The sequence below is a fragment of the Muntiacus reevesi genome, chromosome 1, assembly GCF_963930625.1.
Source record: "Muntiacus reevesi chromosome 1, mMunRee1.1, whole genome shotgun sequence".
In the NCBI taxonomy this organism is placed as follows: domain Eukaryota; kingdom Metazoa; phylum Chordata; class Mammalia; order Artiodactyla; family Cervidae; genus Muntiacus; species Muntiacus reevesi.
The window spans coordinates 215916674-215933673 of record NC_089249.1 but is presented as its reverse complement, the minus strand read 5'-3'; the positions used below and the strand labels follow the sequence as shown (position 1 = coordinate 215933673).

At 50.5% G+C, this 17000-nt stretch overlaps 1 protein-coding gene across 1 annotated transcript in view; it reads right to left on the bottom strand.

The window, feature by feature from the left end:
- CDHR2 (cadherin related family member 2) overlaps positions 1–12699 on the bottom strand; it is a 44454-nt gene extending 31755 nt beyond the window's left edge. The window contains exons 1-2 of the mRNA XM_065934623.1: positions 12619–12699; positions 32–98 (exon numbers count right to left, since the gene is read on the bottom strand). Coding sequence (XP_065790695.1) covers positions 32–83 — 52 coding nt within the window. The 5' untranslated portion in view covers positions 84–98; positions 12619–12699. The remainder of the gene's footprint in view (positions 1–31; positions 99–12618) is intronic.
- Positions 12700–17000: the final 4301 nt, after the last annotated feature.

The following is a 17000-nucleotide window of genomic DNA, read 5'->3' as shown; positions in this document are numbered from 1 at the left end:
TTAGCGCTGATGGGAGAGGGGAGGTACCTACCAGACACCCCAAGGGCAGGAAGCAAGAGGCAGGACAGCCACGGCCACCCCATCGTGTCTGGAGGGACCTGCGGGAAGAGACATCAGGAAAGGGGCCCCTGGACCCAGACCTCCCTCCTCTGGTGGAACTTTGTCTGTGGGTCCAGCCCTGGCCCACTCACCACCATCACTCAAGGCTCTCCCCCAGGCCCCTATCAAATTCTGCCCATTTGCCAGATGTGCCGGGGGGGGGGGGGGGGGGGGGACGTGGCATGGGAGGGAGGGCCAGGTAGCTGAGCCTGGTCTAGAGCTTCAGCCTGAGACTGAGCCTGAGCTTGACCCCAGAGGTCACTGCCCACTGTGGAGCAGGCGGGGCCCCAGGTGTATTGGATGCATAATCTCATTCCTACAACGACACAGTGACTACTGAAGAACCAAGTCTGAGAGAGTAGGGGGCTTGCCTGAGGCCACACAGAGTCAACGTCAAGACCATGCTCTGAACACAGGTCTCTTGGACTCCAGAATCCATTCCCTCAACCACTACGCTGCCCTGCCTAACTGAAGTGTCCGAGCTAATAGAGCCCTTCAAAATCAGGGGCCTAGAGAGGGACTGTGACTTGTCCAGGACCATCCAGAGACTCTGTGGGTGGGCAGGGTCCTTTGTCCTACTTGCTGACACAATAAATTGCTGCCTTGGCATCCTTTCTCAAAGTGTGATCCATGGAACCCCAGCCCTGGAAGATGCCCCGTAGCAGAAGGGTTCCCTGGTCAAGTCAGTATGGGAAGGACCCTGTGGTCCTCTTGCTGACTGGGAGCTGGGCAGGGACCATTGGAAGACTCTGCCTGACCCATTCTTCTTGGTCGTCTTACGTTGCAAGGTGTCCTTCATTCAGGAAGAGGGGGACTTGGATTCACTATCATCAGGAGATGCCTGAAGCACCAGGGTTCTTTCACCCCAAAAGATGATGGATACCGAAGCCAAGGGAGAGCAAGATAGTTCCACAGATGTTTCTTGCTCTCTGTCAAAAAAGTGTGCTGCATGTCTGCATCTGCGTAATTGTTCCATAAAACAGGACATTGTACTGTATAGCCTTTTACGCCTTTTGAATCTTGTGCTAAGTGAATGAGTGAACTTTTCCAAAGATGAATCAAAGCTGTAAAGTGCACAAAACTATGGCTGATTCATGCTGATGTTTGGGAGAAACCAATGCAATACTGTATAGCAATTATCCTGCAATTAAAAATGAGTGCATGCATGTGTGCTAAGTCAATTCAGTCAGTTCAGTCCTGTCTACTCTTTGTGACCCCGTGGACTGTGGCCCGCCAGTCTTCTCTGTCCATGGGGATTCTCCAGGCAAAAATGCTGGAGTGGTTTGCCGTGCCCTCCTCCAGGGGATCTTCCCAACCCAGGGGTCAAACCCACATCTCTTGCATCTCCTGCATTGTCAGGAGGGTTCTTTACTATTAGGGCCACCTGAGAAGCCCTAAAAATAAATAAATACATAAAAATAAAAGTACACAAAAGAGCACAGTCATTGTCAGGCACCCTAACTGGGACCCAGGCAGCTTCCTGTCCTGTCCCAGTGTGGCTGAGGCCAGTGGCCTGCCATTTTCCAGAGGAGCCTGGCTCCAAAGCTCTGGGAGAACCACGAGGGAGGGACTCCAACCCACAGTGGACTCATATGATGGGTCCTCCTTGAGGGGCAGAATGGTTTCCAGAGCTGAATCTTGACCAGAAACCAGAAGGCCTCTCCCTCCCACCACCGAACCCTCCTTCTGAGTTCCCACCTCAGGGACACCCACGTCCCCATCACCCTTGACGCCCCCTCTCCTGAATGCCCTGCATTCAATCCAACTTCTGCATCTCTTACATTTATTCTCCATCCTACATCAGGCTTCTTCTCTCCCCGGCTCAGCCATCCTCAAGGGCTCCTTCCCTTCCTTCTCTTTAATCCAGTCCTCTCAACCAAAATTATCCTTCCTCACTTCCTCTAATCACCTCCCTCCCCTGCTCCAAACCTTACAATGGCTCCTTTTGCCAAACTGCACAAAAAGGCTTCACAGGGACCATCTGCACCCTGACTGCCACCACGGCCCCCACCCTGCCGCCCCCAGCTTCCTCTCTCGCCACACCCTGCCTCCCTCCCTCACACCTCTCCCTGCAGAGACCACCCCACTTGCCCTCACTCTGCATATGAAGAGTCCTCTTTCTGGAATGCCCTTCCTCTCTGACTGCCTGGTCCTCCCTGGTGAGCAGTTCCAAGGTTATGTTCCCTCCCGACACTCCTGCAATGTTCCAGGGAGGAGCTGAATTCCTGTGCCAGCCCAGAGACCTCATGAGGTGCTGCTCAGATCCCAGCCTGAACCCTGTGGCTCTCAGGGCCCATTATCTTTTTGCAGATCAGCCTCTCCCTTTCAGGCCAGGAGAGATGTGAAGGCAAGGTCCAGGTCTGATTCATCTCTCTGATCCCAGGACCGAGCCGGGGATGAGCCCACAGCAAGCTCATGGGGCATTTCTGAATAGAATGAATGAGTGTGCCAGTGAATCACTGTAACCCCAGCAGCCTGACGTGGAACACACCTGAGAGAGGGGGCCAGGTGTGAGAGGTAAACATATAGGCTAGAGAGCTTGGGTGCAAATTCAATGTACTCTTGGGCAAGTAAGTTAACCTTTCTGGGCCTCAGCTCCCCCATCTGTAAACTGGGAATAATAATAGCACCTACAGTACAGGGTCTGTGGGAGGCTTCCACTGTGCCTGGCTCAAAGTAAGTGAATAAAAACATCAGCAATTTTTTTTTTTATTATTATCATGGAGGAATAAAGGCACACCCCATATTCTGCCCTGGCCAGCCTTGGTCACTTCATAAGCCCCTCTCGGTCAATAGCCCTGAGACGGCCAGAGGGACCCCGACTCCAATCTGGCTACTATCTTCTGGGCTTGGCTTGCTGCAACCTGCCATGAAGTTCCAGCCTGAGCCTTCCCCCTTTAACTCAGAGTTATGTTTGCCCCCACTTTGCCCAGACCTGCTGAGGCATCAACAGGGTTGGTAATTTTACATATCTGCTAACAGGACTTACTGAATGGTCCAGTGGTAAAGAATCCACCTGTCAATGCAGGGGACACTGGTTCAATCCCTGGTCTTGGAAGATCCCACATGTTGCAGAGCAACTGAGTCCATGTGTCAGCACTACTGAGCCTGTGCTTTAGAGCCCAAGTTCCGAAACAAGAGAAGCTACCACAATGAGAAGCCAGGGCACTGCAACAAAGATTAGCCCCCGCTCACCACAACTAGAGAAAGCCCACGCAGCAACGAAGACCCAATGCAGCCGAAAATGTGTATATATATGGAATAAAGAAGTTGTGGCATACACACACACACACACACACACACACACACACACACACACACGTATGGAATACTATTCAGCCATAAAAAATAATGAAAATTTGCCATTTGCAATAACATGGGTGGACTTGGAGGGTATTGTACTAAGTGAAATTTCAGACAGAGAAAGACAAACACTATATGATATAGAATTTATATAGAATTTTAAAAATAAAACAAGCTAGTGAATAAAACAAAAAAGAAACAGACACAGGGACCAAACTAGTGTTTACCAGTGGGGATAGGTAAGGGGAGGGGCAAGAAAAGGGTAGGGGTATAAACTACTAAGTAGAAAATAAATAAGCTAAAAGGACATATTGTACAACACAGGGAACATAGCAAATATTTTGCAATAGTTAGAAATGGAATATTACCTTTAAAGATTATGAATCACTATGTTGCATACCTGAAACATATAATATTGTACATCAACTATATCTCAATAAAAAAGTAAAAATCCTACATGGTTTATGATTAAGACATCTGGGCAGGTTCACTGACTTTTCAATAGAATATTGATTCTATTGTGCCAGTTTCCAGACCCAGGTCTCATGATATTGGGAGTTTCCCCTTCCTGCCTCTTGGAACACTCACTCTTGGGACTCAGCAGCCATGCTATACGGGATCCCAAGCAGCTCCATGAAAAGGTTCATGCGGAGAGGAACCAAAGCGCCTGGCCCACAGGCCCTTCAAGCTCCCTCTGACGGGCAAAGCCCACCTACATAAGCAAGCCATGTGTGTGAACCACCCTGAAATGGTCCCTCCTCCTCCATGAGCCATCCCTGCTGAGCCCTGTCCAAATGGAAGATTCCTCAGCATAATAAATGACTGTTGTTGCTGTTTGCCAGTGAGCCTTGGTGTGGTTTGTTTTGCAGGAGTAGATAATAGGAACACATCGGGTGGAGTCTCTGAGGAGGTGAAGAGTCAGCAGAGATCTGAGGGGTGAGAAGAGATGTTGTGTGAGGAGTGGTGGAGGGAGGCTCCTCCTAAACAGGGACAGTTCAACACTGTCCTTCCTCTTGAAACCCCATTAAAATGATGGTAAAGAGTTTAGAATTGGAATGAATTGATGAGAGACTATCAAGCTAATAACAGTTTGATAGATTGATGAGAGATTATCAAGCTAATGATGGTTCAAACCAGAGTAAGGATGGGGGTAAGCAGCACCCACAGGCAGTGAAGTGAAAGTCGCTCAGTCGTGTTTGACTCCTTTCAGCGCTATGGCCTGGAGCCCGCCAGGCTCCTCTGTCCATGGGATTCTCCAGGCAAGAATACTGGAGTAGGGTGCCATTTCCTTCTCCAGGGGATCTTCCCGACCCAGGGATTGAACCCAGGTCTCCTGCATTACAGGTGGAGTCTTTCCCGGCTGTGCCACCAGGGAAGCCCAGGAAACAAGCTCAAAACCACAACAAGCCTGCAGGATGGAAGGTTAGGACGCTCAGAAAGCAGAGGTGTGGAGTGCCCTGAAGGCAGGAAACTGGTTGCCTAAGAAGCAATTCAGATTCCGAATATTACTTCCTCATCCCCACCCTAGAGCACAAGGAGGCTGCTTCCTGGGGAGTTTGAATCAGACAGATCTGGATTCAGGGCCCCTTGGCCTGGTGGAGATGGGGGCAACAGAGCAAGACAGGGCGTTACGTGAAAGAGCACACACTCAGTGGTGACTCCCTCAGCTCCTTTCCCCCAATCAGTCCCAAGAGCACTGACCAATATGACCTCTCCCCCAACAACCAGAAATAAAAGATTAGAGAACGCTGACCCACCTAAGAGAAAATCCCTACAGATTCTGAAATGTGGGGCCTCCATTGGATCCTTCTACATCCAGGAAACAAGTCCTACCCACAGGTCCCCTGTCAACTTTGTGGAGTCTCCTTAGTTAGAGCCAGGGTGCTGTAATGAAAACTGCCATCTTTTCAGGAATTTTGCAAACTGATTGGGATTATGTTCACAGCTTGAAATCAGCAGGGATGGAAGTATTTACACCATGGAAACAAGCAAACACATCAAATCATGGAAACCCACTGAAAAGCCCAGACACTGAAAAACCCAAACCAAATCAAGCAAAAATACGAAAATAAAGCATCCCGAAATGTGAAGTCCACTGGGCCTTAGGAAGCATCACTATGAACAAATCAGTGGAGGTGATGGAATTCCAGTTGAGCTACTTCAAATTCTAAAAGATGATACTGGTAAAATGCTGCACTCAATACGCCAGCAAATCTGGAAAACTCAGCAATGAACACAGGCCTGGACAAGGTCAGTTTTCATTCCAATCCCAAAGAAAGGGAATGCCAAAGAATGTTCAAGCTACTGCACAGTTGCACTCATCTCACACGCTATCAAAGTAATGCTCAAAATTCTCCAAGTGAGGCTCCCACAGTATGTGAACTGAGAACTTTCAGATGTACAAGTTGGATTTAGAAAAGGCAGAGAAACCAGAGATCAAATTGCCAATATCCGTTGGATCATCAAAAAAGCAAGAGAGTTACAGAAAAACATCTACGTCTGCTTTATTGACTACACCAACACCTTTGACTGTGGGGATCACAACAAACTGTGGAAAATTCTTAAAGAGATGGGAATACCAGACCACCTGACTTGCCTTCTGAGAAATCTGTATGCAGGTCAGGAAGCAACAGTTAGAACCGGACATGGAACAACAGACTGGCTCCAAATTGGGAAAGGAGTACATCAGGGCTGTATATTGTCACCCTGCTTATTTAACTTATATTCAGAGTACATCATGCGAAATGCTGGGCTGGATGAAGCACAAGCTGGAATCAAGATTTCCAGGAGAAATATCAATAACCTCAGATATGCAGATGACAGCACCCTTATGGCAGAAAGTGAAGAAGAACTAAACAGTCTCTTGATGAAAGTGAAAGAGGAGAGTGAAAAAGTTGACTTAAAGCTCAACATTCAGAAAACTAAGATCATGACATCCAGTCCCATCACTTCATGGCAAATAGATGAGGAAACAATGGAAACAATGACAGACTTTATTTTCTTGGGCTCCTAAATCAGTGCAGATGGTGACTGCAGCCATGAAATTAAAAGACACTTACTCCTTGTAAGAAAATCTATGACCAACCTAGACAGCATATTAAAAAGCAGAGACATTACTTTCCCAACAAAAGTCCATCTAGTCAAAGCTATGGGTTTTCCAGTAGTCATGTATGGATGTGAAAGTTGGATTATAAAGAAAACTGAGCACCGAAGAATTGATGCTTTTGAACTGTGATGTTGGAGAAGACTCTTGAGGATCCCTTGGAATGCAAGGAAATCAAACCAGTCAATCCTAAAGGAAATCAATCCTGAATATTCATTTGCATGAAGGACTGATGCTGAAGTTGAAGCTCTAATACTTTGACCACCTGATGTGAAGAATTGACTCATTAGAAAAGACCCTGATGCTGAGAAAGATTGAAGGCAGGAGAAGAAGGGGATGACAGAGGATGAGATGGTTAGATGGCATCACCGACTTGACAGACATGAGTTTGAGTAAGCTCCAGGAGTTGGTGATGGACAGGGAAGCCTGGCGTGCTGCAATCCATGGGATGGCAAAGAGTCGGACATGACTGAGCAACTGAACTGAAAGCAACTCAGAGGCTGGTTTTTGTTCTAAACTTTGTAGTTATTTGGAATGTTTATGATAAATATTCATGTTATTTTGATAGGGAGATCACTGTTACAGGGTTCTTCCAGGTTGTATGAATGATACAAGAGATGGCCCCAGATCAGGTGAGCATGAGGTAAGTCCCAGGAATTGAAAGAGGGACTGTGAGGGTGGAACCCAGGGATGGAGGGGAGAGGGTGGGAGATGGGGTTGGAGGAGACAGGGGCCAGATCATGCTGGGCCCTGTAAGACATGCTTTGTTTTATTCTAAGGTGAACAGAAGCTTATTTCAGGGAAGCAGGGGAGTGACGGGACTCATTTACTTCTCTTAAAGATCTTTCAGCTTCTGTGCCAGTGGACTGAAATGGTGTCTCAGGGGTGGAGAGGAAAGGTGAGAGTAGAGATATATTTTGGAGACCGGATGTTAGGAAGTCACATAATTTAATCTACTTTGGCAGACAGAGAAACTGGGGCTCAGACTGATCCGCTGAGCATCTCACAGCTAAAAGTGAGTGGGATTCAAACAGAGTTCTCCAAGCTCAAGGCCCCTGTCTCTTTTATGCACAGAGGGAAGGGTGCAGTTCTCACCTTCCCCCAAGATCCCAGCACGAGAGGAAAACCCCTGTTCAGCTATGGACTCAAAATCTTTAAAACATTTGCCCTCTTACACCCAGTAATCTAACTAACCTAAAGTAAAGAAACTATCTGCAGAAAAGTTGTTCCTCACAAGCGATGATTTCTAATCTTGGAAAATGGAAGTAAATACTCAAGCAAATACTAAGAAAAATGTGGCCAGGCCCTTGGCAGAATGTTTGGCAGCCATTGGACATCACGGTGATGAACAGCAAGCGTTGCCACGAAAAGAACACCTACGATGTGCCAGACCCTGGGCTGGGTGCTATTTAATGCTCACAAGAACATTTCAGGGTAGAAACCATTACACCCACTTTACAGATGGGGAAAGAAAAGCCCAGAGGAGTGAAGAGCCTTGGTTGTGCTTGCAGAACTGAGAAGCTACACAGCTGTGCTGAGCAGTTCGCTGAGCGTCCCTGAGCTTGCTTCTTCATCTGCAGAATGGGAACGATACCTCCAATAAGTGATAATTTGGGTGGGGGCAGGCTAATGGCAGTAGAACATGCCAGCTCAGTGCCTGGCATACAGTAGGTGTTTGGCAAGTGCAAATCCTTCCTTTGGCATCTTGTGGGGCCACCTTCACCTTCTGACTGCTACTCCCCATGCAGTCACCACAGAAACTGCTCCTGTCTCTCCCTGTGCCCACCACCCTGCCCAAGCCCTGAGATTGAGTGTAGAGGTCAAGAACAGGGTGGGGCTGTTCTTGTGGATGACGCCAAGGACTATATTTCTGGGTCATTATCTGCAATGGAACTCTAGCCAGTGCCCCCGGGGAAGCCGCTGTGAAAACCCCTGGCTGGCCAAGGTCCCCAAATATGATAGCTGGGGGCAACCCACGTGCAGGACAGCAGGGTTATGCTCAGCCAGATTGGGAAATGCAGATGGACCCGGTTTCTTGGGAGGAGTTAATAAGCCCTCAGTCCTCAGACTCTTGTGTGCTGAGCCAGTCATCAGTGAGACCAAGATTATTCCATGTGAGGTGCTGGCATGATGGAGTTGGGACTCAGTTCCAGGTGGCGCTAGTGGTAACAGTGAGTAACAGTAACATGTAACAGTGAGTTAACTCGCCTGCCAGTGAATAACAGACATCCCATCCCTGGGTCAGGAAGATCCCCTGGAGGAGGGCATGGCAACCCACCCCAGTATTCTTGCCTAGAGGATCCCATGGACAGAGGAGCCTTGCGGGCTACAGTACATAGGGTCACATAGAGTCAGCCATGACTGAAATGACTGAGATTGCGCATGCACGCACATGGTGAGGAGCGGGTGACCTGGGAGCCGGTTGGGGACAGGGATGGCAGAGGGGAGAGAAGTGGCGATGGTGGTAGGGGTGAGGGGGGGATGGATTCAACAGTGACCCTTGTGGTGATGCGGGGGTGGGGGGGATGCAGTTGGAGGTGGTGGGCTGACAGAGGAGATGAAGACAGATTAGAGTTTTGGTGATGCTGACAGGTTCCCGGCATCCATCTTGTGAGCAAAATTCAGGGCACTTAACCCTGCCTGGATGAAGCTAGCCCCGGCACCCCCTTGGGGGTATGATCTTGGGCTTAACCCCCTCACCTCTTTTTCTCTCTCCATTGCCCTCCTTTAGAGGTGCACCCAGAGCCACAAGACCATTTGCCAGTAAGTGCGCACCTCACCCAAATTGAAGTGCAATTAGAAGATAAGAGACTCCTGCCCTGGGCTCCAGTCCCGAAGGGAAGGGAGCTGGCAGGGATGGCCAATGTGACTAGAACTTTTCACCCATTACCACTGGGTTCTTAGCATACCGCGATCCTAGACAGGAAGGGATGTGACTCGGTAACAGGATCAGAACCCAGAGCAGGACCTATGTGCTCTCCTCTGTGAGGCTTCTGGTTTTCCCTTCCCCTTCGGCCTCGCCCTCCCCACAGGCCTGTGCAAAGCCCCGGGGTCCAGGCAGAGGTAGAACAGCCTTAATCAGGGGCTTCACTCTGCAGGGTCCCTGAGGCCTCCACCCCCACGTCCCATTCCTACACCCAGCTCTACTCATCTTTCATCAAAACTTCTTCTGACACATCCTCACGGGCCCCGAAGAAGCCTGTGATCCATCCTCAGAGCAGTGTGACCTGTTACGTTTTGGGTAAGGCACAAAGTCTTTCCCCTGAGTTGAACCCGCCTCGTTCCCCGGGAGGGAAGAGAGGGCTGTCAAACCCTTTAGGCCTGAGTCCCAGGGAAGTTCCGGCTCCTGCTCAACACGCCACTCCACCCCTCTGCCTCCCGGGTCCAGCGCTCCTTCTCCCCGCCTTGCCGGGCCCTGGGTTTCACGCAGTCTTGCCTCCTCCTCGTCATGGGAGACACATGCTCACTATAGAAACACGCTCATCTGATCCTCATGAGGCCAAAGTTCTAACAGTCTGGATTCAGTCACCTGAGAAAAATGCACAGAGCCCGTGTGAGTTGGGAAGACACAGGCTGAACCTGCCCCAACAGGGAGCCTTCCTGCGTCACTGGCACGGCCACTCCCACGCTCAAGCCTCCGCCATGGCTCCCGCTGGCTGCAGAAGCCACTTCCTGTCTCTCCCCCAGGCACCAGGCGAGCAAGCAAGGGCCTCACAGCAGCTGGCTCCATTCTTCCGCCTCCAGACATTTGCATATACCCTCCCCTCCACCCAGAACACCTTCCCCAGTCTTCGGCATGTGTGCAAATTCTGTCTATCCTCCAAGGCCAGGTTAGGGGTGGAGCCAAGATCAGGCGTTGGGACCCCTGCACTGGCCCCGGAGCTTCTGGTAGGCCAGCAGGAGTAAGAGACAAAACAGGTACAGATGAACAAGAAGTGAGTGGAGAAAAACAGAAAACCAACGAGGACCTACTGTACAGCACAGGGAACTATACTCAGATATTCTGTAAAAGCTGTAAGGGAAAAGAATATGAAAAAAGATTATATACATGCGTGTATGCATGCATGCTCAGTCATGTCCGACTCTGCAACGCTATGGACTGTAGCCTGCCAGGCTCCTCTGTCCAGGGGCTTCTTCAGGCCAGAATACTGGAGTAGGTTGCCATTTCCTTCTCTAAGGGACCTTCCAGACCCAGGGATCGAACCCGGCGTCTCCTGCAGCTCCTATATTTGGCAGGCGGGTTCTTTACCTTTCAGCCACCAGGGAAGCCCCATATGAAGATATATGTGTATATATAACTGAATCACTTTGTATATATAGCTGAATCACCTGAAACTAATACAACATTGCAAATACTATACTTCAATTAAAAAAAAAAAAAAGAAGTGAATGGAGTCACCCACGGGTCTGACTGGGGAGGGGACCCGATAGAGTCCAGGCCAGTCCCTTCCCCAGGCCTCAGCTGTCTGTGGCAGCCCCAGGCAGAGGCCTGAGAGGGAAGGTGGCTCAGCCTTCTTCAGGGCCCAGTCCCTGTATGGCTGAGCCCAGGGCTCTGCTTTGCTCCTCTCTGCCTCTCAGTTTGCCTTCTGAAAAATGGGACTAGGTACATTCTAGAAATTACGGCTTCTCTACCCCCAACCCCTCTCCTCGACATCCCTCTACTCCTCCCCTTCCCCTACCCACAAAAGGTGCTTGAGAAGGGTTCACAGAGGACGCGGAATTAGAGTGACTCTGGCCTCCACCCCCTGAGACGGGCAGGCCCTTGGGAGTCCTGTCGGATTGGGAGAGGCGTACCCACTCCCGCGGCAAACAGCTCTCAACAGCCCGCGGCTCCAAGACATTTTAGAATTTGGAGGCACTGGGGATGGGGATCCCAGGACTACCTGGAGCCTCCAGGAGGGCCCTCCAGGAGGTGGCCCTCCTCGCCCACGGGCGTGTCCCCGCGAGCTGGCTCCACCACCAGCCGTACCACCACCTCCAACTGACCGCAGATGCCCACTTTCGCTTTCCCGCCTTCTCATTCACTTCTCATAGGTATTTCCCATCTGGAAGGAATCCACAGGGCCCAGAGAGGAAACCAAGGCCCAGAGAAGCTCAGAGAGGGATGCCCCAGAGGTTAGGCCCAGGCTGGTTCCCAAACCAGGACTCCCTGGCAAGCCTTGGTCTGGGGTCCACTTGATGCCACCAGGGCCCTCCTGCCCCAGCTCCAGGCTGCTTCCCCGGCAAACACACATGGAATCACATGGCCCTGAGTTTTGGTCGCCGCAGTTCATGGGCCCCAGGCATGCCCTCATCCTCCTGCCTCAGTCTCCTTCCTGAGAAACAGGGTTTGGACAAGAACTAGAGCCCACACAGGGTCACAGCCCGTCTCCACCATTTGGATTTCCGTGTTTTCCAGGCCCCGGCCCGGCCCAGCTCTCAGCTGAGTCTCTACCTGGTTCCCCAGGACAGAGATGTGTCAGGGCCTCGGGATGTGCCAGAGCTTGGGGGGAGGGTGCCTGCGGTGAGTAACGGCTGGACGCTTCCTAGTCCGGCTGAGGAGGCACTGAGCTTCGTTACTGACCACAGGCCAAGCTCCTTGGGGCTCTCCAGGGTCTTTCCTGCACTATAACCACCCCCATTCTACAGATGAGGAAACTGAGGCCCCAAAGAGTCACAGAGACCACTCAAAATCAGGATGGAGCTGCAACCTGAACCCAAGCAGTTGGAGTTGAAGCCCAGTCCTTCCTTGAGCGCTCGTGTTGCCTGCCTCAGCCACCTGTCTTCAACCCCTCAAGCTTCCCTTGCAAGGGGCCTGAGGCAGGTGAACTCATTTCTCTAGGGGACCTGCCTCCCTTCTATCCTGAGAAGACACCTCTTGGATCCAAATCACCTAAGGCCTTAGAAGGAAAGGGGCCCATCAGGGCCTTGGGAATAGATGTTACTAGCTCCACGCTGCAGAAGACACCGACGCCCTGTGGCCAGGCTGGGACTCATTCCAGGTCCACCCACCTGGGTCCCAGCGCTCGCTTCTGCCACCCAGCGCTCGCCATGGCCCCAGCGACCCCCCTCGGTCCATTCCTCTGGCCAGGAGACCCCGCACCCCTGCCGCAGAGAAGCTGTGCCATCCCTACCTGCGCCCCCAGGAGGGGCCCCGGAGGCAGAGGATGTGCGCTGGGGCCAGCTGGGCACCGTCTGGGGCCTGCAGTGGCACAGTTAGCAGACTTTGGCACCATCTCCGCCTCCCCTGAGAAATCATTAACCCTGAGACAGACCACACCTCCAGGGATGGGAAGGACTACTCAGGAGGCCCGGACCACAGCTGAAGAGGGGGTACAAGGGCAGGACTGAGGCGAGGACCCCCTGCTCCCAGGCCCAGAGGCCTAGGCCACGGGAGCCAGTGGCCAGCAGAGCCGAGCCCACGGGAGGTAGGAACTGGGCCCCAGCCCTGGGGCGGGTGTGTGTGGAGGGGGGTGACACCTGGGCTCGCCATCTCCTCCCTGCTACAAGATCCCTCAGTGGCAGAGGACCTGTGGCGGAGGTGAGAAAGGCAATAGGTTCTGGAAGGGAAGTAGTAAAACAGTGTGATAATCAAACATGAGGTCTTCAGAGAGCAGTGAAGGCAATCATGATGGGTGCCCTCCTTTGAGGCCCCCAGAAGGTATCCACCCTCCCCCAGGGTTCACCCACCCCCCACCCCCAGCTAACTTTAAATATTTTCCCAGCACCTGTGGTCTCCCAACAGAGGTAGAACGCTGACTCCTCCTCCAGCCTCTCAGGCTCAACCATTCCTGTGTTGACACCAGAAAAAGGGGATCTTGAGTCCTTGGGGACAGGAAGCCTAGGTAAGTGACTTCCACTCCCTGAGCCGTGCTACCTGTGTCTGGACCATGGGGTGCTGGGTCCTCCTACCCTAGGGGCGGGTGAGGGCAGCCAGGAGACACTCAGGCCAGGAGGGGCATTCAGTGAGGCCTGGAGCAACCAAAAGAGACCATGAGATGCAAATACACTCTTAGTTCCAGGAAAGTTCTGGGGGGAGAAGGTCGTGCCTCCTGAGAGGAGCTAGAATCAAACTTATTGATGCTTTATCACCAACTCAGTGGACATGAATTTGAGCAAACTCTGGGAGATGGGGACAGGGGAGGCTGGCGTGCTGCAGAAAAGGATCATGGGGCTCAGAAAGGGGAAGTGACCAGAAGCCAGGAACTGGCTCTGACGACAGCACCACGGCCTGCCTTCTATGAGGGAAGAGTTCTCCCGCCTGCCTCAGCCCTCCCATGTCTCCTCGCCCAGCAGGGCCTCCTCCACACTTCCTGACCACCCCCTGTTCTGGCCGCTCAGCAGCCCTCCCAGCTTCCCTGGTGACAAGACCCAGTTTTCCTCTGTGGAATCTCCTCACCCAACCCCTCTTACCCCCATGGAGGGCATATGATGAGGCCTGGCACAGCACCTCTCTGGCCAGAGCTTCTGGTTTGGGTTTGGGCATGTGACCAAAATTGAGTCAGATAGAACTAATGAGACTCAAAAGACTTTTGTTGGAACTGTTAAGAATAAGAACCTAATTCCTCCCCACTGGGATGTCCAAGCTCTGAGAAAGTGACTTCCAACAGCTGTCTGTCTTACTACCATGAGGGGAAAGGCTACTGAGAAATAATTCAAGACTGAGTTAAAGCAGAACTTAAAAAATGGAGACACATGAATTCCTCACGACTTATGTGGGCCCCTGGATATAGCCATGCCTGAAGCCATCACCACAAGACTCTTCAGTTACTGAATCAATACATTCCTTTTTCTGCTATGTCTGGTTGAATTAATCTGTCCTGATTATAGTGCCCTTGAGGCAGGAAGTTCCTCATCCCGACACCACCCTACCCAGATGCTAAGGAAGGAGTACAGACAGAGTTAAGGTAAGAGACAGAAGAGTTTGAACTTGGCTTGGCCAACTCCCTGTTAAGCCTCCTGGAGTTCCCACTTCTCCCCATAGCATGATATTGGACATCTGCATTCATAATTTGGAGAGAACAGTATTACTTCATAAGATTCTTGTGAGGATAAAAACAGATCACTGAAATACTGTTCCTGGCACGGGTCCCGGAACACAGCATGGACCCCACCCACCAGTTGTCTGAGCTCCCAGGGCATTGAATTCATAACTTGCTCAGCACACATGCCACTGTCTGGTCATCATCCTGGGTGGCCTTCTCCTCGTGGGCTGGAGTCACACTTGACTTACACTCAATAGATATATGTATCAGGCAGTTATGATATGACAGACACTTTAACAGAATGTTTGTTCCCCAAACCCCCATTTTAAAACAAATTATCAAAATACATATGCTGTGTGCACACCCATGTTCATAGCAGCAGTATTCACCATAACTAAACAAAACATGGAAACATTCCAAGTGTCTGTTGACAGATGGGTTTGTTGTTCAGTCGCTCAGTCGTGTCCGATTCCTTGTGACTCCACGGACTGCAGCACACCAGGCTTCCCTGTCCTTCACCATCTCCTGGAGCTTGCTCAAACTCATGTCCATTGAGTCGATGATGCCATCCAACTATCTCATCCTCTGTTGTCCCCTTCTCCTCCTGCCTTCAATCTTTCCCAGTATCAGGGTCTCTTCCAGTGAGTCATCTCTTCGCATCAGGTGGCCAAAGTATAGGATGCAGAAGCAAAATGTGGTCTATACATACATGGACTATTAGCCTTAAAATGGGAGAGAATTTCGACACATTATGATATAAATGGACCTTGTTATGCTAAGTGAAATGAGCCAGTCACATAAAGACACAAACTGATTCTACTTATCGGAGTTATTTAGAATAGTCAAAATCGCAGACAGAAAGGAGAATGGTATTTACCAGGGGCCAGAGAGGGAGGAATGGGAAGTAATTGTTTAGTGGGTATAGAGTTTCAGTTTTGTAAGGTGGAATGAGTTCTGGAGATGAATAGCAGTGACACACAGCAATATGAGTGTACTTAATACAACTGTATATTTGAAAATGGTTAAGATAGTAAATTTAATATTATTTATTTTACCATAATTTTTTAAAATTGGAAAAATATGTGCTACAACAAGCTTAAAAAGTGAAGAGACCCAAATGAAGGAAAAACCAATGAAAAAAATGAGGACAATTTAGCCCCTATAGAGTCCATAAAACATTTAAATATTTGCCTTGACGTTCCAGATAATTGTCAGAGGTGGGCCATGAATTGGGTTCTGAGCCTCCAAGCAGGCAAGGCAAAGAGGGAAACATGATCTGGGATCCATTAAGTCCAGCATCCATCCAACGTACATACATACATACATAGAGAGAAAGCTCACTGGGATCTGGGAGTTGTGGTGCAATTCCTAATACCTAATAGGTTTTACCTCTTGTGTGTCTCTAGGAAAAGGATGCTACAGAATGTTGGATGTTACTTGACATGACTATTATAATGTAGTTGCTAAGAAACCAGGTTCAGGATCAGGGGCCGAGTTTAATTGTAATGAGGTAAATTACAGAATCTCCTGAATCCTCAGTTTCCTCATCTGTAAATTATGGGGAATGTATGAAGCCTACCTCAGAAGGATGGTAAGGTGGTAAGGTGGTAAGGATGAAAATGAAGTCATGCACTTAGAGTCCCCGGTACAACGGTCAATGCAGAGAGAAGGCTCACAGAACGTTAGTTCTGTAATAGTGTGGTGAGATCACTAGGGGCCTAATTGGTAGGAGGAGAGATGGGCACCTCTGCCCAAGGCTCCAGGCCCACCCCAGACCAAGGGAGGTGGCCTGGTCTCTCTGCCTAGGACCAGGTAGGGCAAACCCCAGCCCCAGCCCCAGCCCCTGCCCTCGCTCCCTGCTCTGACCCCTGCGGCCAACAGCTCTGAGTCACTGCCCTGGCCCCTACAGGGTGTGTCCTGGCCTTCCCAGACCTTTGGTCAGCGTCTGGATGAGCCGGGTGTGGCCAGATGGTGCCTTTTCCATCTCAAGGGCACCTGTCTGCCTGCCACCAGGTGATCTGAGAAGCTCACTGGGCTCTGGGCTGTAATTGACCCAGGTCTGCGTCAGTTTCAGGAAGTGGCAAGTGGTCAGGCACAAAATAGGCCTAAGGGGTCAGAATATGAACTCAGATGACCTAGGTCCTAATCGTCTCCCCACTTCTTACTAGCTGGGGGCCTTGGGCAAGAGAGTTCATCTCCCAAACTTCAAAGTCCTCATCTGTAAAATGGGCACAACTGCAGAAGTCAACCCTTAGGTTTGTTTTAAAAAATAAGCAGGAAATGCGCTAAAGCACTGGGGCTTCCCGGGTGGTGCTAGCGATAAAGAAACTGCCTAAGCTATGCAGGAGACACAAGAGACATGGGTTTGATCCCTGCGTTGGGAAGATCCCCTGGAGGAGGGCATGGCAACCCACTCCAGTATTCTTGGCTGGAGAATCCCAAGGACTGAGGATCCTGGCCAGCGACAGTCCATGGGGTCACAAAGAGTCAGACACGACTGAAGCAAGTTAGCACACACACATGCCCTAAAA